Here is a 25737-nt window from a genome sequence, read left to right as displayed (position 1 = left end):
CTATCAGATTTATCGAGGGGAGACCTAGTACTTTACAGAGCCAAAATTGGACTTTAAACCAAACGTTCCTGATTTTTGGACAAGTCCATAGCATATGCAAGAGATCTGCAGAAGGAAGTGAGCACTTAGGACAGATAGTAAAATTAGTTTTCCCACATCTTATTCCCTTTTCTGGTGTAAAATATGTCCTATGTAACAACTGAACATGGGATTCTCTCCATGTAGACGAGAGAGTTGTCCGAGCAACCTCTTGAATTGAGATAGAAGGTATTTTAGAATCAACTTCTTTATCTAAGAGTCTAGCCCAGTTACCCGCAATTTTATCAAGATTGATTGTACCTCTATCCGATACCAGTATCATATAACATGGGGAGATTGACGTAATTCCATTCTTTGCCAAAATAAGCCACTTGTCCAACTGCCCTAGTGACCAGTTCCACCCGTGCTCATTTACTAATTTCATGACGTAGTGTCTGGCTTGAAGATAGGCATAGAAATTTCTATGTGGGAGATTAAATTTCAATCTAAGTGCATCAAATGATTGGATACAGCCTTCTTCTATATCAAGCAGCTGAAAGACATTAACGAGCCCTCGAGTATTCCATTTTGAAAAAATTAGAGAAGGTGAACCGTCCTGAAATTGTGGATTCCCTACCAATGGCAAATATTGTGATACATGGTATTCTGCTCCAAGCAGATTACATACTTTTTTCCAGGCCAGGATTATGTTATGTATAATTTTATATCTTCTAATATGGGATGGAATATCGGGCGTGTCCATATGCATAAGTGCCACCGGTATGAAGGGGTACATGATGCTAATCTCAAGATCAGTATTTGTAACATAATTGCGCTGAAATAACCAGTCCGCTACAATGCGAATTAGAAAAACGTAATTATATGCCCTCAAATCAGGTAGAGCCAGACCTCCAACTCCTATTGGGAGAGAGAGTTTTGCCAGTGACATTCTGGGCTTCCTATCCTGCCATAAGAAGGATCGAAGATATGAATTAAATAAAGTAATATCCTTTTTCTTCAATAGCAAAGGGATGTTCTGTAGAACATACAATATTTTAGGTAGTAGGATCATTTTATATACTGCTATGCGTCCAGATAATGAGAGAGGTAGACTCTGCCAATTCTTGAGAGCTGCTCTAACTTTGTTTAAAACAGGCGGAATATTCAGCGAATACCAGGTATCAGGGTTACTAGAGATATTTATACCCAGGTATTTAAACGAGTCCTTCACTATGGAAAAGGGTATATTTGTAGGAGAGTTACTTGTCTGCCTAACCCAAAGAAATTCAGATTTACTTATATTTACCTTATACCCTGAGAAGGATCCAAACTGTTTTATAATAGCCACCAAAATTGGCAAATTCCTACGTATATTAGCTAAATACAGAAGAATATCATCCGCATATAATGCTATTGTTAATTCCCATCCAGCGACTACAATCCCCTCAAGCCTCTGTCTTATCATTAATGCAAGAGGTTCAATAGCGATATTAAAAAGGAGCGGGGACAGGGGACACCCCTGCCTCGTTCCCCTCTGAAGAATTATCTCTGAAGACAACTGACCGTTAACTATTAGTCTAGTAGAGGCCGTGTGATATCATTTTTCTATAAAATTCGTGAAATTGCCTTTAAACCCAAACTTCTCTAAAGATAATAAAAGATGGTCATGATGAATTGAATCAAAGGCCTTTTCGGCATCTATGGCTAATATTGCCAGATCCGCTTCATTTACTCGTCCCATTTGATCGGGGATCATAGTATTGGAAAAAAAATCTAAGGTTAGCAGAAGTTCCCTTATCTTGGCAGCGGAATTCCTATTTTTCATGAACCCGGCCTGGTCTGAATTGATAATAGAAGGAAGAAGGGACTGCAGCCGCTGTGCAAGGATTGTAGTTAACAATTTATAATCCGTATTCATGAGGGCAATTGGCCTATAAGATTCTATTGCTTTTGGATCTTTTCCCTTCTTTAAAATCAGGGACGTAAATGATGCGGTAAAGCTAGATGTAGGAGCATTACCCTCTATATATATGTGATTAAATAATGCAGTTAGATACGGTGTTATAATAGCTGATATCGATCTATAGAATTCATTAGGTATTGCATCCGGTCCCGGTGCTTTATTATATCCCAGCTTATTAATCGCTTTAGCCACTTCTGCTTCAGTAATAGGAGATTCAAGATCTTCAATTGATGGTGCTAGTAATGATGGGAATGTGATGCCTGACCAAAACCTCTGGCGTTCCAAAGTATCAGATGGTTTAGCCGAGTATATAGATTTATAATAATCAAAAACAATTTGAAGGAGGTCCTGTGCAGAGCTGGCTATTTGCCCCTTTCTATGGAGAACGTCAATTAGCTGGGATCCTAGATCCTGCTTAACTAATCTAGCTAAGAGTTTTCCCGTCTTATTCCCATACTTATAGAATTTTGCGGAAAACCGTATATCCTTTTGAGTGGCTTTATATATTAGCAGTGAGTCTCTCGCCTCTAGTGCAGTAATATATTTGGCCCACTTCTGGGGTGTCTTTTCCATTAAGTATAGATTATAAGAATTTGTGACTGCCTGAAGCAGTTCATTCTCACGCTTTTTAAGACTCTTTGTGCGCCTGATAGTATAAGCAAGAATCTCCCCTCTCATCACTGCTTTGGCCGTTTCCCAGAACAGAGAAGGCCGACTCATGGCCTCTGCATTAAACATAGCAAAATCCGCAAATTTAGTTTCCAGAAAATTTTTAAACTTAACGTCAGAAGACAAAAACTTAGGATAAGAGAAACGATTATTGGCCTGAGAGGATGTACCCATTTGGGATTCGAAACATATTGGGGCATGATCAGATACCGCGATAGGCAATATTTGAGCTGATACTTTGTATTTACATAGTCTTTCATCAATCAAAAATAAATCAATCCGGGACAATGACTTATGTGCTTTTGAAAGACACGTAAAATCCCGCGTATCTGGGTTTTGAAGCCTCCAGATGTCCCTTACTCTCAAGTTAGAAAAGATCCTAGAGAACAACTTTGCCTCAAGATTATCCCTTTTGGTTTTTTTAGAAAACTCCTGCTGCCTCATTCTATCTATTGGGTACTGCGGAGCCATGTTAAAATCGCCAGCTAAAATGAGGAAGCCTTCTGCAGATGTCATAAGCCTGGCCTGCAACGCATCCCAGAAAGACAAATCAAAGACGTTTGGAGCATATACATTACATAACGTATGCAGAATACCAGCAATCTTAATTTTCAAAATAATATATCTCCCCTCTTCATCTGACTGACTCTGAATTACCTCATAATTGAATTTTTTCCCCAAAAGAATAGCAACTCCACCTCTGCGACTACGACTAGGTGAAAAAAAAACCTCCTTTACCCATGCAGATTTAAGTTTAAGGATTTCTTGTGTTTTTAAATGTGTTTCTTGTAAAAAAGCAATAGAAGAGCCTATTTTTTTAAGATAAGAAATAATCGTTTTTCTCTTAATAGGGGAAGTAAGACCTCCTATATCCCAGGAGACAAATTTAATCCCGTTCATTTTAGACAATCTCTACAACTCGAGACGGGAGGCGGTAGCGGGGGAAGAAGAGAGAAGAAAAAAAAACAAAAAAAAAACAAACCCACCACATAAAACAAAACAAAAACACGATTGTACGCCCCAAACAAGCACAAACAACCAAGAAACATAAAACAGACGTCTAGAGGGTCTAGACCGTCTGGTGCCCTAACCTGAAAAGAACCCATCATGGTGATAAAACAGTGGATCTATTCATACTCAAAGACCAATCTACTGAGCTATGTTGTTTTTAGTAAAAAAAGCTTCTGCGGCTTTGGCAGACTCAAAAAAATATGAAGTGTTATCATAGACCAATCGAAGCCTAGCAGGATGAACAATTGTTGCACGCAATCCCTGCTGTATAAGTTTGGTGCAAACTGGTGCTAACTCTTTTCTTTTGAAAGCAGTATCTGCTGCATAATCCTGGAACAACAATATTTTTGTTCCTTCCAGAAGTATGGGCTGATTCTTACGAAAGGCTTGCAAAAAAATCAATTTGTCTTGATAGTTCAAAAATTTGGCTAGGATTGGTCTTGGCCTCATATTATTTCTTGAAGGAAATGCTACTCCTAACCTATGTACCCGTTCTATGACAATATCATGATAGGTCTCAGGGATATTCAGCAGTGCTGGAAGTGTTTTAGTGATCAATTTATTTAGATCTTCGAACTGCTTCCCCTCGGGAACCCCTATTATTCTTAAGTTATTTCGTCTAGCCCGATTTTCCAGGTCTTCTACTTTGTTTTGTAATTTAGAAAGGGCTGAGGAAGTAGCTTCTAATTTAGTGTTTTGAGCTGTGGTAAGATCTTCAAGATCCGATACTCTTTGTTCTACCTCAGAGAATCTCTCTGAGAATTGTTTAATCTCTGTGCTTAGCTGAGCAATATCATATTTTATCTCTGCTTTAAGTGACTCAAACTTAGGCGCAAGGGCCATAGATATATCTGAGACTAGAGACTGTAGGTCAATAGACTCGTGAGCACTAAGGGAATCACGTGCGGCCAGCTGTACGTCGCCAGCCGCCTCAGTGCTAGGCTTAGTTCTTTTATCCCTTTGTCTAGCTGACATGACTGAAGGTGAGGTTTTGGATTGTGAGTGTAAAAAACTTATCCATTTACTTGTGAGGAAAGGAAGTGGGGGAGAACAAACAACAGGAAAAATAATCTAAAGTGATAGAGGGGGGAGAAGACCCCAGAGGGAAGGAAATAAAACAAAAAAGGGAAGGGAGTGGGGAAAAGTGCTTTTTTCTGATTTTTCTTTTCTTTTTCTCCTTTTTTCTTCTACCTTCTTTTATGTGCAAATCAACCGTGAAATAAGATCAGTCCTGCCTGTGACTGAAGGGAATAATCAGTAGATGTCCCTGTGCCTTAGCTACATATACTCACAGCCTAAAATTTATGTGAGCTCCTAGAGCAATTCCAGTTTTTCACAATTACATTAGTTCTATACAGTCATCAACCTTTGTAACCTACTAGGTCAATTCTAATTTTGTATAGACAACCAGTTTTTACCATCAACATCCTAAGCACATTTTCAAGCACCTTTAAATAACCCTGTATGAGAACAATAAACCCCGTATTAGTAACAATACATTCAATTCCTAGAGTATTGTGGTACATTGTTACACATTTTACAAAAAAGAAGAAAGAAAAAAAAAAAAAACAAGAACATGGGCTTTAGTTCTAGCGACACTTAACCAGCGGCTTCTGACCTAACACAGCCAGATATTATTTTAACCAGAGGCTGTCTGACAGGGTATTATCATTCAATACAATAAAAAAGAGAAAGAAAAAATGTATTATAAGCCAAGATTTTAGCTTTCAATATCTTATAGAAAGTGTAACACCTGAATGTAACCAAATAAACTTAGCTAATATGTATACAATAGGTGTGATATCTTTCTTCCCTTTATAGAAATTAGCTAGGGTAAAAATAGCTTTTCATAGCTTTTTAAATTTAAACACTTTTACCCCTGTTACCCAATTTTAGTAGCCCAACTAGTCCAGCTTATTTGGATCCGGTCCTGTAAAAATAAACATAAGAGCCAGAAGATATAAAAGTTTATGTAATGTAGATGTGGACCCCTGAGCCCTGTCCTCATCAATCTTCGGCCATCTATTGTAGCTTACGCTCTGTGAATTTCAGAGATGGATAATAAGGCAAACAGGAAGAGGGTACATCAGATAAAACGATCAAAGTTCAGACGATAACCGTCCATTAATAAGCCTGGTCATTCCGGGTAAAGGCAAACCACTGTGGGTATTACAAGTAATCTACATTACCCGTCCTGTGTGTCCAGAATTCAGCCGCCAGTTAGAGAGCCTCTGCTACCAGCAGCCCCCCCTCACGCAGCACCGGTGGGAGGGGGAGCGCTTCTCCAAGCCGAGGAAAGCAGCGAAGCCGGAATAAAGAGCAGCACTCCGTGCAACAGGGGCTCCGTTACAAGCACCCCATACGATATGAGGGCAGCCCCAGGGAATGTTAGCCTTAACCCCTCTCACCACAACAGAGGGGAAGCGGAGCGATCCAGTGAGCACAGCCTTTTCCCAGGGACTCCAACAGCTCAAACGCCGCTCTCCTTCCGCAGCCCACAGGAAGATGAAACAGATCCGGCTCCTTGTTATACTCTCGGGCAGCACAGGAGAAACAGGTAGCAATTCATTGTTCAGATATTAAACCATAATGCAAGACCAGTAGCCTCCGCCTTCCATCTCTGTATGACCAGGAAAAGAAGTTCCAGGGCGCTGGGCATTTAAACTGCTTTATTTTAGGAGGTATTTATCCCAGCCAAAGACCTCCTTTTAGTATAAGCGGTAGATAGTAGCAACAAAGTCATTTATGAAGGTGTTTAACTTTAGCACCAGATTTGGGTCCTTTTCAGAGCTGCTTCACACAGCTATAGTGCAATGATAAGGCACTATGGAGCTTCCAGCAGCGATGAATATCAGCAATACAAGCCGCCCTCAGCTAGAGGGTTTAGGCGTGGTCCTCGCCAATAGCTTGTAGGCAGGAGAGATCAGAACAGGTGCAGCACCTGGTCACACACCTGTGCTCCTCCTCCGGAAGCTCCAGAGCCAAGGAATGCCGCAACTATTGTTTTTATTATACTCTGGAGATGTAAAGAGTTTTGGAACATTTTATCGCTAGCAACATTTCTTGGTTTTTTTTTTTTTTTTTTTTTTTTTTTTTTTTTTTTTAATATTTTTATTGAGGTGAAAGATAAAGTGATACATAGTAACCACATACATAGGCCTCCAGCCAGTGGGGGCGGTTTAGAAAAGTATACATCACTGTTCATACACAGAGCGTTACATCAAAAATAAGAGGCATGCAAACATTTCAAACAATAAGAAACTAATAACCATAAGCAATTCCAAGAGATGTAATGTAATCTAAGTGGTTAATAAACCTGTGAATCAACCTCAGTTTTTAAAGTTTATTGTATATAGGACCTCTTTTTAGGTCCTCACATCTGTACCTTCTTATTAAATTCAATAACATATAGGGTCAAATATAAGCCCTTGTTGCTAGGGTGGTACAAAGATAAGTGAATAGAATATGGGGGGAGGGATTATTATATAGGGCCCTTTTTAGGTCCTCCAGACTATAAACATATATCTATATCACAGGAAGGTTTATCAACCATAACTATGATAAAGGACTCTTATGTATTTTTTTTAGGGGGTCTTCGATGGGATCTGTGTCCCTTAGCTTAATAAATAAGCTCCAAAAAGGGGGGACGGAGCTTAGCACTATAGAATATGAGTAAAATAAAATAAACTAATGTCATCAGCCATATCCAGGCATGATCTAAAATCTGGTATATAATTCTTGCAACATAGGAACATGTAATTGAACAGATTAAAATACTAGACAATATTTTGAGCACTAAACACCAATGTTCTATAATATACAGATAGTAGGTACATTCAGATTGTAATTGGGCAGCACATTATAAAGATGGCTATATAATAAACCAGCTCTAATAAGTCCTATTTAGGGGACATGCAAACTAATATGACTGTCTTTCTAGCATTGAATAGCAAAGGGATGGGATTATTACTAGCCGCTACATTATGGCAGGCGTATGGTAAAATAAAGGTATAAGAATTATTGTACTAGTTAGATCCCTGCAAAACCCGTCTAGGACTACATACGAGTATATGGGTGCAATATGGAAAGACATATAGCTAAAACTTCTTGCATCTCATGTCCCTGTGATAGGGATACGGGCCGTAGCTCAAGAACTATGGATATATATAGACTTTAAATCATTAAAAGTATGAACTGGCAGGTAAACATTAACTAGGGATACTATACTCTATAATATCACATAGCACTGAATACACAGAGAAACTAAACATCAGAAAGATAATGAGAGTGAAATATTTTGCAGTTTGAGCATGGTAAACGTAATGGGAATCAGCGCTATACCTGCAAATAAAGTTGTGAAGTTCTGAACATAATTTGAACAATGATATAAGCTGCAATACATGGTACTAAGCGGATATTAATATATGCACACACAAAAAAGCTATTTGCATAGCAATCAAGCAGAAGGTTGCTTCCTCTATTTCAGACATTGCAAGTACATGGGGTGACATTATTTAAGCTATCCTTCCACACATAAATGTCTGACTGACCTGTAGACCTATTCTTATGTAATGGATAAATTCGGCTATATAACTGGAGGGTACTGGATTTGGGTTAATATATCTAGAAGTAAGCCTAGCTCCATATTAAGTTGTAAATAGTTACAGAACAACATATTAAGTAACCAGCTATGTGTTATGGTATAAGGAATTAGAAGTATCTAGTTGGAGGAATATATTTACATTTTAATTTATATTGTTGGAGTACCAATGGGCTTCATCAGTATATGCATTTAATCTGTGATTGTATAACTTCTGGGAGGGTGTTAAAGGAAGTTAGCTACGATTGGTGATAGAGAGAATCCCCCGTCCCGGCCGCGGACAGAGGGGCTCACATATTTGTTTGTTTTTGGACTATGATTGCTTAACACCCACCATGTCAGCATAAACCAGCACCCACCATAGCAACAGCAAAATGGGAACATTATAATAGCTGTAACTTGGCAGAATGTGTTAACTGTTCATAATAAACCGTTCTATAAGTTAATAAAGATGTAACATCAGAACTCCAGATCATCATCAGTCTGTCTTCACTCTTAGCCGAGGCAAGCATCTAGTCTCTTTGAATGACTAAATGAAAGCTGTGACCTTGTGTAAGTTACCCTAAGGTATCAGTACATCGATTGCGCAATCTATCCCCTTTGCAACTCTAAAATGTACAGTAAAATATACATAATAACTGTCTGAGATAATAGCTATCAGTGTTACATAAGATCAGTAGCATATTATTTGTACACAGGCTTACAGTCAACCTTATACTCATATAAAGCATTTAACCAGGCTAATATATAAATGGAGTAGCAGAAATAACACAACAGGGCATAACACATACAATAATAGATACCAGATGTTGATTCCAGATGCCTTAGGAGTGTATCTGAAGTTCCCAATGATGACCAAAGTCCAGGCTTATAAAATCTGTTTACAAGTAGCCAATCTCAATTCCCAAGGCAGGAGATGAGGAGATAAGAGTAAGTGACTTAGGCTACAAGATCACATAAGTGTGCCGTACAAATCAAGCTGTAACTAAACTCTGACTCCCCTCTAGTGGTGGGAAATGGCCTTTACATCTTCCACCGGGGTATTTTATTATTAATCTAACCCACAAAGCCTATATAAGCAGACAACCTACCTATAAACTAAATAAACAGTGTATTAATAATTTGTAACATGCATAACCTGAAGTGAAACAACTGAATATATTTAGACACATCATATAACAACTATCCTTATTTGAAAAGAAACAACTAAGATCAAGGTGGCTAACTCGTACTGGCTAGGGAACTAATGCATCCGACTTTGCTGTCATCATAAAAAGATCCCACTGCCAAGAGATTTCTGCAACTTGCATATTTTAACCTTGCCCCCTTTAAACATGTTTAATAAAAAAGATCATATACTTTGATGTAAGTCACTTGGTATATATGTATTGTTCAGAGTATGTGACGTTGTAATAGAGGCTGCAAGATATAAAAACAAACACATAACCATCTTATCAGCCCATATCAAGACTTCTTATGTCCATGTTTCTTAGAAAGACCTGTATAGTGTATGCCATCCCAATTCCAAGCCACCTTAAGAGAGAAGAGGAGCTGGTAGTGGGTGTATAAACATGGTGTTCTGCCATGTCTCAGCATTCAGTTCAGCCTACCCCAGCTCTAATGTCCTTGAAGATCTCGGTTTTAGTGCAGCCAGCTTGAGAGAGAGAAAAGATCAGCTTTACCGGGAGACAGTTGTTCCAATGCAGAAAAATGCTGTATATGCAGGATCTCTCCCTCGCACATGTTCCGTGAATGTCACTCCAGACATGACTGAAACCACCTCCACGTTCCAGCAGCTGCCGACTGAAGCCTCGGCTCAAAAACCAAAGAGAGTCCTCTCCATATGATGAGACTGCAGCATAGCGTGGTTCCCTGACCATACATGAAAAAGTGGCTGCAGTGTCCGCGATCTGCGTGCTCCACCTAGGTAAGGCCCCTGTATCCGGTTTAAAGATGGTTCCTGCATTGTCAGCCTCTTGTATATACGAAGCAGGGCAATTGCAGAGGTTATCATCACATGGGCTCTGTTGCTTCTCTTGATGGCCCCGATCAACAGTACCTGATAATTCCTGCTCAATCGCCTCCGTGAGTGCTTGTATTAGGTTAGAAAAGTGGGTATCTATCATAGTCATAATTTCAATACTCCACGAATTCAGCGCCATCTTAGGTTTCTCAGGCATCTAGATCGCTGTACAGATTGCTTTGTCTTTAATGGAAAGCCAGGCAGAATAAACCTTTTTTATGCTCCCAGACTCATTCCTAAATAGCGTATAAAGTTGGGATCTACCTCTGAGTAACTTTGGACTATAGGATAGGGTAGATTAGCCCCATATAGTGAATCCAGAGTCGGGAGCTCTGCGTAGATGCGACCATTCACTTCAGTAGCTAGCTCCGCCCCCCTTCTTGGGTTTTTTAATATTAGAACCACTGGTGGTTTTTCTGGACTTTGATACTTCTCTTTGTTTTTATCTTTATCAACATAAACTGTTTGTTTACACGTGTATTTGTATATTCATTTATTAATATAATTTGCCTTTTACCATATTCTTTGATGTGATTGCTTTTTAGTGCTCTTTTCTCCCCAGACTTTTAAATTTGTATCTTTCGATAGGAATGGTTGTAGAGGCCAATCCTTTTTAAAGGGACATACTCATATGCTAAATCACTTGAAACTGATGCAGTATAGCTGTAAAAAGCTGACAGGAAAATATCACCTGAGCATCTCTATGTAAAAAAGGAAGATATTTTACCTCACAATTTTTTCAGCTCAGCAGAGTAAGTTCTGTGTAAAAAAGTTATACTCAGCTACTCCCAGCTGCAGGTAAAAAAAAAAAAAAAAAATGAAGAAATGAACAGCAGCCAATCAGCATCAGCAGTGCTGAGGTCATGAACTCTTTTACTGTGATCTCATGAGATTTCACTTAACTCTCATGAGATTTCATAGTAAGCTGAATAGGGAAATAATATGAGACTGCACAAGGCTCATCCCCTTAGCTGTCCCAGGACAGACATATTAAATTGCTTCTTAGAAATCCTTTACAATGGGATGTGGCTACTGAGGAACTTTTGAGGTAAATATCTTTCTTTTTTACATAGAGATGTTCAGGTGATATTTTCTAGTCAGCTTTTTACTACTATACTGCATCACTTTCAAGTGTTTAAACATTTGGGTATTATGGCCCTTTAAAAGAGCTATATTGCATTAGGAAGTGTGTATAGGTAACTATTAATATCTAATACTAATAATATTTCACTAATACATTTGAGTAAAGTAGAATTTTAGTATTTTAGTAAGGTAGAATTTCAGTATTATTTTACATTTGGGGATAAAAAAAGATAAATTATGGCACCTGCCAAATTACTCATATGCATATAAGAGTATGATGTTTTGTATTTTTCTTTGACATCTATGCTGCAATTCTTACAACCTGAGCTATTGTTCTAAAACAGCATGTGCTGTTACGCTAGCAGAGTTCATATTTAACCCTCTTATTCTTGTAAAGTAATATCTTTAAATCCTGCCTAATTACATATCACTTTTCCTATGTGACGTAAATGTTTTTAAAAAAAAGTGATTTATTGAATTAATGTTTTCTAAATACATTTCCTTGTAGATGGGATGGAAGTTCTATGATGCAGATGATTTTCACCCTTTGGAAAACAAAATGAAAATGTCGCAGGGAACACCATTAAATGATGAGGTAAAGGTTGAAATCAACATGTAAATAACCTAAGGATATCCAATGAAGCCATTATACTGTAGTACTTGTAGTTATAATCTTTCTGATCTGATTCTATTGTGATTGCTTAATAATAGTAATAACTTGTGATCAAACTATGCATATTATTATTATTATTAGTAGTAGTAGTAGTAATAGTAGTAGTAATATATTTCATTTACAATATTTTGCACAATAACACTACCTAAGACCCTAAATCTATTCAGTAGAACCATGGACAACTAAAGGGACATGAAACCCAGAATCTTCCTATCATGATTCAGGTAGAACATACCGTTTTAAATAACTTTTCAATTTACTTCTTTTATCTAATTTAATTAATTCTCTTGTTTGAAAAGCTTTCCTAGATATGTTCAGGAGACTACTGGTAGCTAGCTGCTGATTGGTGGTTGCAACCTTGTCATTGGCTTGATGAGTTCAGCTATCTCCCTGTAGTGCATTTCTGCTCCTAAAACAAATGATATCAAGAGAATGAAGAACATTTGATAATAGAAGTAATTTGGAAAGTTGTTAAAAATGTTATGTTCTATCTAAAACATGAAAGAAATTGAGTTTCATATCCCTTAAGTTAAAATTGATACTTTAATTTACGGACTGTAAAATTTTACCTTAAAATTCCTATAAATGTATTTCTTTAGCATTTATGTTGCCCAAATAATAGGCTTTGCAGAGTTCAATGTACCCAGTCAGATTTGCTTATATTAATTTGATCTATTCCACATATCTAAAATAGTTATTGTAAGTTTGACAACATAAATATGGTATTGTAGTTTTGCAAAGAGAAGTTTAAAGTTATGTAAATTTCTCAATATTTTTATGAAAAGGAAATTTTGATCTCATGATATAAGGCATTTTTTATAATACAAGGGAGGAAAAATAAACACTATTATAAAATGATAATAATTAGGTTATTATAGCATAGGTTATTAAAGGGACAGTCTAGTCAAAATTAAACTTTCATAATTCAGATAGGGCATGCAATTTTAAACAACTTTCCAACTTTTATAATCACATTAGCTTTGTGCTCTTAGTATTCTTTGTTGAAAGCTAAGTAGGCTCATATGCTAATTTCTAAGCCCTTAAAGGCTGCCTCTCATCTCAGTGCATTTTCACAGTTTTTTTACAGCTAGACAGCACTAGTTCATGTGTGCAATATATATAACATTGTGCTCACTCCCGTGGAGTTACTTAGGAGTCAGCACTAATTGGCTAAAATGCAAGTCTGTCAAAAGCACTGAGATAAGGGGCAGCCTGCAAAGGCTTAGATGCAAGGTAATCTTAGATGTAAAAAATATATTGATATAACTGTGTTGGTTATGCAAAACTGGGGAATGGGTAATTAAGGGATTATCTATCTTTTTAAATAATAAAAATTCTGGAGTAGACTATCCCTTTAAGATTTAGTTTGATATGTTGAATACAAAATTTGGATATTTTGAACATGCAGTTTTGATATTTTTATGTTATTTATGAATTATTAATAGCTCAGTATTGTAGTTTTATCATGATAGAGCAATTGTCTTTATTAAATTGCTATACTGGTTCAATTAAAAACAAGTTTATCAGACATGTGTATTGAATGTCTCATTAAAACCTACAAATTCATAAAATGTAGGTATTGTTTGCTTAATGAAACAAAAAGACCATAAATTCAGGTCTTCCGGACTATGACATCATACTTGAGTCATACAAATATCACGGATTTCTCACAAATTCTATACATAATTAAATTGAAATAATTAGCTTTTTACAGTTTAGGCACTGGGTAAAAATGATTGTGCTTTCAGTTTAGTGTTTTTTAGTCTGTTTGACATATAATTAAAAATGTAATTTAAATTATGTAGGACCATTTGCTTTGGTGCTGAGTTGGTATGGGAGATGTGGAATTTAAATGGGCAATTTACTCCAAAATATTTATTGTTTTTATCAATTTGGGAGAACAGATGCGCTTCTCTAAAGGAAAGCTGAGGGGAACCCATAGGAGAATTACATGGAGTATTCTCCTTGCGCTTGATAAATCTGACCCTAAGAAAACCGAATACCAATGAAGAACAAAGAGAGTTTATGACCTCACCTTGATAAGCACACATATATTTTTAACTGAGCCAGGTAGACACCAAGTAGAGTACGTACTGTTATATAGATCTTATACTACTTTTTTCCTTACATTCTGCATCATTAGTTTTCTGGAATGGTACTTAGCACATTAGACTCATTCATCCTGTTACATTTAGAATCACTATGGAAGAGGGAAATGGACTGATCATGCAAATGTTTAACTGAACTGACACTGTGGGGCCGAATTGTCAAACGCCGAATGGAGCTTGATGCCCCTGTTTCTGCGCAAGCCTTCACTCGCCGTATACAAAAGTTATGAAGCAGCGGTCTAAAGATCACTGCTCCATAACTTGTCCGCCTGCTCTGAGGCCGTGGACATCAATTCGCCCAATCCTATACGATTGACCGCAAATCTGTGGGGGGCGGCATTGCAATGATAAATGCTGACAGCGTATGCTGTCGGCATATATCGATGTGCAGCTGACATGATCCGCTATATCGGATCATGTCTGCTCGCACCTTAATAAATAGGCCCACATGTATACAAAGCAACTGTCATCTCTGTCAGTTTGGTTGTAGGTTCTCCTTTATTTTTCATTATGGGCTCTGACTGAAAATGTGTCACTGCTAGATTCTGCAAGAAACGTCACTCTCTAGCAAAAGTAAAATTTAATACTAATATTCCTTCTTAGAAGAATTAGACTTTTACAACATAAAAAAAAAGCCTGGCCATTCTGATTGAGATTCATCATACTTATGTGGTGCTGTCATGGAAGGAAGAACCCATGTGATTGAAATGCATAGGTTAAATAATTGAGAGTGATAAGATCCATCAGTTAAAGAAGCTGAATTTGACTTGAATGTACAGGTCATCACAAAAAGCATGATCCTCTAACTGTGTCCCATCATCCTTCACAAGTGTTACTAGTATTGACACCCTACACCAATTAAACCAAGGATCCTCTCTTCCTTGATCCCTATCCTCAGGGTCTAGAAAATAGCCAGCTCTACCCGCCATGACCCACTACCCAAAGGAACGGCTACCCCTAGTACCCAAGGAAACTCATAACATCTCACAAACACAAAGTCACCCCTAGCACCTGATCACTAGAGGACACTTTTGTTCTGACAGTCAGTCTTCTTCCTAAGAGCCTGATGATCAAAAACTCGCCGGCAAAGAGAGAAATCTCACCAAATCGTTGGTGGCTTTTTTTTAGCAGAACTCCACATAGAGAGATAAACAACTATCAAGAAAAAGTCACCTTTTTGAAAGTCTTTGAGGGATCTTGTGGTACTGATGAGCTGTATTAGATCATCTCGCCAGAGGGGAGAGGTTTAGATCATCAGGCCCTATATCCCGATTGAGGAGGTCAACTAATTAAGATTTATATTAAAAAAACAAAAACAATAAAAGGGCTTATGGACTACACTACTATTGCAGCTAAAATAGGTTGTTTTAAATATGTATTACAAAATAGATATATTTAAATAAATAGAGATATTTGTGTTTTCTTAACAGTCACCAAGCTAAATATTCTACTGACTAGTTGTGCACAAGCATGCCATTCCTTTTTCAAAGTCAAAATACACTAATTTCATTACAGTTATTGTTTTTTGTTTTTTTTAATGTTATTTCCCTTTAAGTTGAGGAAGATTAATACATTAATACTTGGAACTGTTTAGGGTATTTGTTAGTTTTAAAATACACTTCAGTAACTGTTTTATTGTTTTGGAGTTTTGTTTGCACATAGTTGTATAAACTACGTGCTAGCAGTGGTCTGCATTGTAGAGGACGTTCTTTGAATGTGTTTCTCTTGTGTTGGGGTTTGGGGGGTATGCACTTTTGAACTCTAGAGAGCTTACTTGCTATGGAGTGGATGTTAGGTATTAGGAATATACAGTACACATATTCTGGGTGACTGTGATAAAAATATAGAAGCGTTGAGTTACATGTAGTAGTGGGGTGCATGTAGTTAAGTTTTAAAAGCTATTAAAGTGTTCCAGGCATTTAGGTACCATTATGGTTAGGCAGCAAATAACTTGGGAGATCGAAGATCATCTAATACTTAATGCCACCACAAGTACACTTGCACTTTAGGTCCAAATGCTTATTTATTGCACATTTTTTTTTAATTGCAGCAGGTATTAGATAGTCATTACAACCAACCAGAAGGAGATGATTATTTAGTGATACCCAGATTGTGTATCGTTGCTAATATAAATGTAGGTGAAACAGATAAAAACATAACAGCATTTAAAAAAAAACAATCAAACAAAACTGTCGTGGATTGTAAGGTCTTTAGAGCAGGGTTCTCCTCCTTTAATGAGGAGAGGTAGCCGCAACCAGAACAAGCAGTGTCTAACCCGGAAGCCCAGAACACAGAATGGACCCAACCTGACTACTGGTGTGCCGTAGCCAATTGCGGCAGATCAAACCGCAAAAAGGTACACAAGAGAAAAAATATATTAGGCAGACACAACTACAAAACCGCCTTGCAGTTAAAAACAAAATTTTGCTTTATTGAATTTCTATTCAAAATAGATACATGCAGACAGGCAATAGGTGGACAAAAGGTCTAACATGTTTCACACCTCCAAGGGTGCTTACTCTCCTCTAATGTTTTGCAGTCTGTTTTATGTATCTGTATTTTTTACTACAAGTGAGCACCTCTAGTTACGTACCCTCAGCTATATTAGATTGTGGTGTTTTACAAATAAATGAGAACTTTTGCATTTTGATTGTAGTTTAGCCTTTATTGTTTCTCTTTCTTCCTGCAGCTACAAAACTTCAAACAATAGTCACTGAACGTTAATACTAGAAAGGAGCTGTGAGCGCCTAACTCTTATGATTGATGATCAGCGTTTTCACGGTTACTGGTACAAAGCATATAATTTGTAACAAATCCAGCAGCTTGTTTAAATAACTGTACATTCCTTTTAAGTCTTATGGATGAACAATTTTGATTCTGTTGTTACATTTCAAATAAGGACTTCAGGCTGTTTAGACACTATGCAGATTCTTAAGAGACCATTTCCTATATTCACCCTCTCCCCCTAAAAACATTCATTTATTTCTTGAGATGAGCACATTTTATTAAACATACCCAGTTACACAACCGATGATGCATTTAATTTGGTACCAAATTAAAAGGATAATCTAGTGTAAAAATAAAATGTTCTACTTCGTCAGTGCATTTTGTTTTTAAACAATTTATTTTACTATTTGCATAACCTCTGCAAAGGGGTTACATATATTTTGTTTAAAGGGACAGTCAACACCAGAATTTTTGTTGTTTAAAAAGATAGATAATCCCTTTATTACCCATTCCCCAGTTTTGCAAAACCAACACTGTTATATTAATACACATTTTTACTTCTGTGACTAACTTGTATCTAAGCATCTTCTTGACTTTTAGTTATTATCTATTGACTTGCATTTTAGCCAATTAGTGCAGTGTCTGCCACTAGCCACGGGCGTGATCACAATGCTATCTATATGGCCTACATGAGCTTGCGCTCCCCTGCTGTGAAAAGTAAATAAAATAGAGGCGGCCTTCAAGGGCTTAGAAATTATCATATGTGCCTTCCTAGGTTTGCTTTCAACTAGAATACCAAGAGAACAAAGCAAAATTGTTGATAAAAGTAAATTGGAAAGTTGTTTAAAATTACATGCCCTATTTGAAAAATGAAAGATTTTTTTTGGACTTGACTGTCCCTTTAAAAATAAAGGCCCAAATTACATGTGGAGCGCTGTTTATATTGTGATCCTGCACTAGGAAACGTGAAAAATTTGATATTACAAGTCAAGAGTAAAAAATATTTAACGGACAATCAGGTAAATTATGAGTTTTGCGTTACGGCAATTTCAGCATAATGGCAGTAACGCAGCTTTTGCGAGTCGTGTCGGTATAGCTATACCGCAAGCATTTTAGCCTGTAACGCATCGTCCATTCCGCACTCAAAAAAATTACTTTTTTGCGTGGGATTTTCATAGCGTCGGTATTACAGGTTGTGTGGTGAGGCTAAAAAGCGTGTGTTACAGTCTATACCGACACAATCCATACCACCATCTGAAAGCAGTAGTTATGAGTTTTGCGCCACAATTATTTTTTCACAAAACTCATAACTAAAGTGTTACAAAGTACACCAACACCTATAAACTACCTATTAACCTCTAAACCACCACCCTCCCGCATCGCAAACACTATAGTAAACCTATTAACCCCTAATCTGCCTCCCACCCACATCGCAACTATTAAATTAATTAACCCCTAATCTGCCGCTTCCGACATCGCCAACACTAATAAAAATTATTAACCCCTATTCCGCCTGTTCCCCAACATCAGCGCCACTATAACAAAGCTATTAACCCCTATTCTGCCGCTCCCCGACATCGTTGACACTATAATAAAGCTATTAACCCCTATTCAGACACTATAATAAAGTTATTAACCCCTAAACCTCCGGCCTCCCACATCTCCGCAACTAAATAAACCTATTAACCCCTAAACAACTGGCCTCCCACATCGCAAGACACTAAATTAAACTATTAACCCCTAAACCTAACACCCCCCTAACTTTAAATTAAAATTACAATATAACTATATTTAAATAAATAAAAACTTACCTGTGAAATAAAAATAAACCTAACATTAAACTATAAAATAAACTAACATTATTATTCTAATAAAATTAAAAAAAATACCAATTAAACAATCTAAATTACAAATTTAAAAAAACCTAACACTACGAGAAAAATTAAAAGATCTAAAATTACAAAAAATAATAAACACTCAATTACGAAAAATAAAAAATACTAAGCTTACAAAAAATAATAAACGAAATTATCAAAAATAAAACCAATTACACCTAATCTAATAGCCCTATAAAAATAAAAAATCCCCCCCAAAATAAACCCCCTAGCCTACAATAAACTACCAATAGCCCTTAAAAGGGCCTTTTTTAGGGCATTGCCTTAAGTTAAGTTAAACAGGTCTTTTACCTGTAAAAAAAAAAAAAAAAAAAAGTCCCGCCAACAGTAAAACCCACCACCCAACTGACCCCCCCCCCCAAATAAAAAAACCTAACTCTAAAAAAAACCTAAGCTACCTATTGCCCCTAAAGGGGCATTTGCATGGGCATTGCCCTTAAAGGGACATTCAGCTCTTTTTTTTAATTGCCCTTTAAAAGCCCAAACCCTAATCTGAAACCCCCCCCCCAAAAAAATGACCTAACACTAACCCCAGAATATCTTCTCACCGTTGCTGAAGTCTGGACATCCAGGCGGCGAGAAGTCTTCATCCAGGCGGCGACATTTTCATCCAGCGCGGAGCGTCCTTTTCATACGGTCCCCGCCGTACACTTCAATGCAAGGTTGCTGTTTCAAAATGGCATACTTTGCATTCCTATTGGCTGATTTGATTCTTCAAATTAAAATCAGCCAATAGGATAAGAGCTACTGAAATCCTATTGGCTGTTGAAATCAGCCAATAGGATTTCAATATGTAAACTTAGTGTTTTTTTTTTGTTTGTTTGTTTTTTTAACACTTTTTATTGAGGTTTTAAGAAAAACAATACAAGCAACTGAATACTCAAAACATCACGCCAAGTATACAATTGACAGTTGGGTAATCACCATATAGCTTCATCCATTGGCATACATAGTGTTTGAAAAAATAAATACATATTGAGCGTTGGACCTCAGTTTTCAGATTGAACATAACCTCCTAGGATGTAATAGTATATAATATAAAATTAGATCATTGCCCCAAAGGACTAACGGGGCCTCTCTTGGACCCCCTGGATTACATTATCAACACACTGGGGGATTTTAAGGAGGAGAGAAAAAATAATAGGCCACTCTTGGACCTAAGGATTAAAATAAAATAATATCTTATCAACCATATAGATTATGAGTTAACTGTATGAACAATATATATATATATATAACCGTAACAGTATTCTTAACAATATCTCAATCAGTTTTATAGATCTTTCTAAGCGTTTACTAAGGTGTCTGTTCCCGCCTTATGCTAGGGCAAATAAGTTAAAGGACCAGTAAACACAGCAGATTTGCATAATCAAAAAATGCAAGATAACAAGATAACAATAGCATTTACTCTGAATTTCAAATGAGTAGTAGATTCTTTTCTAACACATTTTAAAGTTATGTATATTTCCACTCCCCCTGTACCATGTGATAGCAATCGGCCAATGACAAATGTATATACGTATAGTCTGAGTTCTTGCACATGCTCAGTAGGAGCTGGTGACTCAAAAAAAGTGTAAATATAAAAGACTGTGCACATATTTTTTTTTAATGGAAGTAAATTGGAAATTTGTTTAAAATTACATGCTGTATCTGAATCATCAAAATGTAATAAAACCTGAGTGTCCCTTTAAGATAGGGTCTAAGGAATGACTGTCCAAGAATAACCCTTTAAACCCTCAACTTGTATATCCAGGTAATTCACATTCAGGGGAGTTGCTACATAGGAGATAAAGGAATGTTATGTGTCTGCTATGTAGGATTGGATATGGACGACACATCCACCTAAGATAGCTCAGTGTGGTACTTGTGGAAGGAGCTGTAAGCAACATGATAGGGTGTTTGTAGCCGGACATTAAAAAAAACAAAACAGAATAAGGGCTGAACTAAAATATAAATAACACGAGGGACAAACCCTGTAGTAGGGGGTAGACAGTTGAGTCTAGCATTGAGGTACCAGTTGATTGATCATCTTACACTATAAGACTCTAGAGGGGAATAAGATACCGGTCTGAACACAATTGTGTGGCCTGCATCCCTTTAAAACCCTAATTAGAGTAATTTAGGCAGGTGTATGTTGGGATATAAGTGTATACCCTTATGGCTTAAGAAATGTTCTATATGACTTGTGGTGGGGAGTTATATAATTTTTATGACAATAGTTAGTACCTCACTTATAGTATAGAGTAGGCACCCGACAGAGTTATGACCCCTAGATATGCATTAAACAATAGTTATCCTTGCATCTTACAATGAGGCAGTCTATAAGAACATAGATATATAGTTTGCAGACGATGCATCCCCACATGTTATCACACATTGTCCATAACCCTACAGACTAGTAAGACTCCCTTGAGATATAGCTGGTGTAAGAGTCACATATATAATAAATTAAGAAGAAGAATAACGTGGCAAGTACCTAACACTGTACCCAATGTCCCGGCAATAGTCTCAATTGTAGTTCCGTAAGCCAGTTCTATGGGGCCACAACCGACAGTTAATGTGGGGAAAGATCAGAACTCATCTGACACCGGGTCTGTGTAGAGGGGTCTAATCGCCCCTATCTCCAGCCTGGACCTCCCGGATCAAAAAGCTGGCAAAGGCTATCTTCAGGAACCTTAAAAGCCAAGCCTCTGTCTGTCAATTTTATGTTGCACAGAGCGGGGCATCGATATGCAGAGTGGAGAGCTGTATCCTTATCTTCTGTCTCTTTCCCAATGTGTTCCGCCCGGTGAGCGGGTTTCACCCGTAACTGCTTCCCCCAGATTATCTCCTCTAAGTCCCGGTGCCCTAAAAATACCGGAGGAGGCTTCATCCAGACCCCAATGACCTGGATATGATGTGGGCTTACTGATCTGGTGAGCAAGGTACGTGCATCGGTTTGAGCCCTAGTCGCTTCCTTTATGATCTGTTGACTCTCAGTAATCAATTTGCGCTCTCAGACCCGTGGGTCTATCCAAAAAAATGTGCGCATCCACGGCTGTGCTCTCCCGGCCTCCCAGATGACAGGTCTGATCGATCTCAGCCGGTACTTGGGCTTGAGGTGAAGTATCCGATGAGCTCAGGGTGAAGATCTGGGTAGCGCAAGCAAAAGATCTACGGCGCTCACCTGCACCACGTGTATATCCGGCAGCGTTTTCTTCAGCATGCACACGTCAAAGGAGCCTGTTCCTGTTGGAGGGTGCAGCTGGAAAAGCGTCCCCGTTAGAACGCAAACAAAGTTCCAGTATATGCAAATTCCACAGCAACTCCTACTCACAGGAAATGAAAAGTCCTTGTATAGGTAAAAAACATTTTCTTTATTGGTGGTGAATGCAGGATGAAGATCTGGGTACTCGGGTCTGTATCTGGTATCACTGAAGAGGTTCTTGGTATTGAATGTCGGGAACCAACTTGCTTTGCTAGTTCAGACACGCTACTCCACTCAGCCGACCAAGCTTGTAATAATTTCTCATGATGCTCAGTCAGTAAGTTTGTCACCACTTCCAGCAATAAGTTAACAGCAAGCGCCATCTTTAGTAACTGCGTGTACAGCGGAAAGACACTTATCCGTCTCTTATTCTGACCTGTTGAGCAATTGCTGCACGGTACAATCATATATGGTATAGTATGAAGATGAGTTTATATTTTCAGTGTCTGTGCACTGCTTACCCGGTCTGTAGAAATACCGGGGGGCGGGTGTTGAGGGCCTCTCAGTGAAGAGTTTGCCGTAGGCCTCAATGCTCCGGATTAGCTTGCAAAGGTGGAGAGCAGATTAAAATTATATCTTCCAAATCAGAATGACCTGTAGAGTCCATATATTAGGGTAGTAAATCTGGATGAACATTTAATTCACTGACAATCGGCAGAATATCAGTGATCCACACAGAGCTTCTAATTTTGCTACCATTCAAGGTGCTGCCCAGAGACACGCCCCCAGCTTAGTGTTTTTTATTTTTCGTAATTTAGTGTTTATTATTTTTTGTAATTTTCGATTTTTTAATTTTTCTCATAGTGTTAGGTTTTTTAAACTTGTAATTTAGGTTTTTAATTGGTAGTATTTTTTATTTTATTTGAAAAGTAAGGTTTATAGTTTATTGTTAGGTTTATTTTTATTTCACAGGTAAGTTTTTATGTATTTAAATATAGCTATATTGTAATTTTAATTTAAAGTTAGGGGGGTGTTAGGTTTATGGGTTAATAGTTTAATTTTGTGTTTTGCGATGTGGGGGGCTGGTGGTTTAGGGGTTAATAGGTTTATTTAGTTGTGGAGATGTGGGAGGCCGGGAGTTTAGGGGTTAATAGATTCATTTAGTTGCGGAGATGTGGGAGGCTGGAGGTTTAGGGGTTAATAACGTTATTATAGTGTTGGGGAGCGGCGGAATAGGGGTTAATAACTTTATTATAGTGGCGGTGATGTCGGGGAGCGGCGGTATAGGGGTTAATAACTTTTATTAGTGTTGGCGATGTCGGGAGCGGCAGATTAGGGGTTAATAACTTTATTATAGTGGCGGTGATGTCGGGGAGTGGCGGAATAGGAGTTAATAACTTTAGGTGTCGGCAATGTCGGGGGCAGCAGATTAGGGGTGTTTAGACTTGGGGTTTATGTTAGGGTCTTAGGTTTAAACGTAACTTTTTTTTCCCCATAGACATCAACGGGGTTGCGTTACAGAGAATTTTCATTCCGCAATTCAGGTGTTAGGTTTTTTTATTACACTTTCTCCCCTTTGATGTATATGGGGGAAAGCGTGCACAAGCACGTCAAAGCAGCCCTTAGATTTTGCGCGGTATGGAGCTTAACGCCACCATATCGCACGCACAAGGAGGTTTTTAAGTAACTCGTAATAGCAGCGCTATGGAGGGTGAAATAATGCCAATTTTGTGGCGTTAGTTTTACACTCTGTTTAGCGCAAAACTCGTAATCTAGGTGAATGTAAGCGCATTGCTCAAATTACAAGTGGTGAGTTATGTTTTGGGCTTGAGGGTGCGCTTACATTCTCTGATGAATATTTTTTACCATCAACTTTTTTTTAAATATTTTTTATTAAAATTGAACTCCATAATGTGTGCTTGAGTGAAAGCCGGAACTGTGTTTTGTAGCTTGTCCCATAGAAGTCTAATAGGTGAGGGATTTAGCATGTCTGTGCTAGCCGACCTACAGATGTTAGTGCTCTTGAAGCTTTCTTCTTTCAACTTGTAAGATGTAATTAAAATCAGGAGCGCTACAAAAGCGCTCTAGCTATGTTAGAGCACCTAGCGCTACCATTTTTAACTCTACACTTGTAATCTGTAACAAAATATAGCACTCTGTTTTTTACACTTCAATGTGCGTTAAAGTAGATAAGATCTCATGGAGATGACTAAAATGAAGCACACAAAAAGTAGTGGTACCATATTTTCAAGTAGCAGGTCCATTTTGGTCACTATATTGTAGTTAACCCAATGCTGTTTAGTACCAGCTTTTGCACCCACTGGTAGCTATAAATCATGGTTGGTCACTATGACAGAAAGTTTGACCCATGTCACCGTAATTCTCCCGAACTAATAAAACTAATTTGCAGCCCCCAATAGCAGTTAAAGGGACAGTCTACACCAGAATTTTTATTGTTTTTAAAGATAGATAATCCCTTTATTACCCATTTCCCAGTTTTGCATAACCAACACAGTTATAATAATATACTTTTAACCTCTGTGATTATCTTGTATCTAAGCCTCTGCAAACTGCCCCTTTTTCAGTTCTTTTGACAGACTTGCAGTCTAGCCAATTAGTGCCTGCTCCCAGATTACTTCATGTGCACGAGCACAGTGTTATCTATGTGAAATATGTGAACTAACACCCTCTAGTGGTGAAAAACTGTTAAAATGCAATCTGAAAGAGGTGGGCTTCAAGGTCTAATAAATTAGCATATGAACCTCCTAGGTTAAGCTTTCAACTAAGAATACCAAGAGAACAAAGCAAAATTGGTGCTAAAAGTAAATTGGAAAATTGTTTAAAATTACATGCTCTATCTGAATCATGAAGGTTTATTTTGGCCTAGACTGTCCCTTTAACTCAAACATCAACCTCCCCTAGTGTAATTAACTCTAACAGAAACTCCCCCATACTAGTTGAACCTAACTGCAAAAATTCATACGTTTTTAACCCTAACCACAACATCCAATACCAATTAATACCCACTGCACCACCACAGTGCAAGTAACCCTTAAAGGGACAGTCTACACCAAAATTTTTCTTATTTAAAAAGATAGATAATCCCTTTATTACCCATTCCCCGTTTTTGCATAACCAACACAGTTATATTAATATACTTTTTACCTCTGTGATTACCTTGTATCTAAGCCTCTGCAAACAGCCCCTTTTTTCAGTTCTTGTGACAGACTTGCAGTCTAGCCAATCAGTGCCTGCTCCCAGATAACTTCTCGTGCACGAGCACAGTGTTATCTATATGAAATATGTGAACTAACACCCTCTAGTGGTGAAAAACTGTTAAAATGCAATCTGAAAGAGGTGGGCTTCAAGGTCTAATAAATTAGCATATGAACCTCCTAGGTTAAGCTTTCAACTAAGAATACCAAGAGAACAAAGCAAAATTGGTGATAAAAGTAAATTGGAAAATTGTTTAAAATTACATGCTCTATCTGAATCATGAAGGTTTATTTTGGCCTAGACTGTCCCTTTAACTCAAACATCAACCTCCCCTAGTGTAATTAACTCTAACAGAAACTCCCCCATACTAGTTGAACCCAACTGCAAAAATTCATACGTTTTTAACCCTAACCACAACATCCAATACCAATTAATACCCACTGCACCACCACAGTGCAAGTAACCCTTAAAGGGACAGTCTACACCAAAAATTTTCTTATTTAAAAAGATAGATAATCCCTTTATTACCCATTCCCCGTTTTTGCATAACCAACACAGTTATAT

The 25737-nt window shown here is 37.7% G+C and overlaps 1 protein-coding gene across 6 annotated transcripts in view; it reads left to right on the top strand.

The window, feature by feature from the left end:
* Positions 1–25737, top strand: part of IDNK (IDNK gluconokinase) — a 103241-nt gene that overhangs the window by 5006 nt on the left and 72498 nt on the right. For all 6 annotated transcript variants that reach the window (XM_053702452.1, XM_053702451.1, XM_053702454.1 and 3 more), the window contains exon 3: positions 11876–11962. In XM_053702452.1, the coding sequence (XP_053558427.1) occupies positions 11876–11962 (87 nt within the window). The remainder of the gene's footprint in view (positions 1–11875; positions 11963–25737) is intronic.

The sequence above is a fragment of the Bombina bombina genome, chromosome 2, assembly GCF_027579735.1.
Source record: "Bombina bombina isolate aBomBom1 chromosome 2, aBomBom1.pri, whole genome shotgun sequence".
Taxonomy (NCBI): domain Eukaryota; kingdom Metazoa; phylum Chordata; class Amphibia; order Anura; family Bombinatoridae; genus Bombina; species Bombina bombina.
The sequence above is the reverse complement of the archived record's forward strand: the minus strand, read 5'-3'. Positions and strand labels throughout refer to the sequence as shown.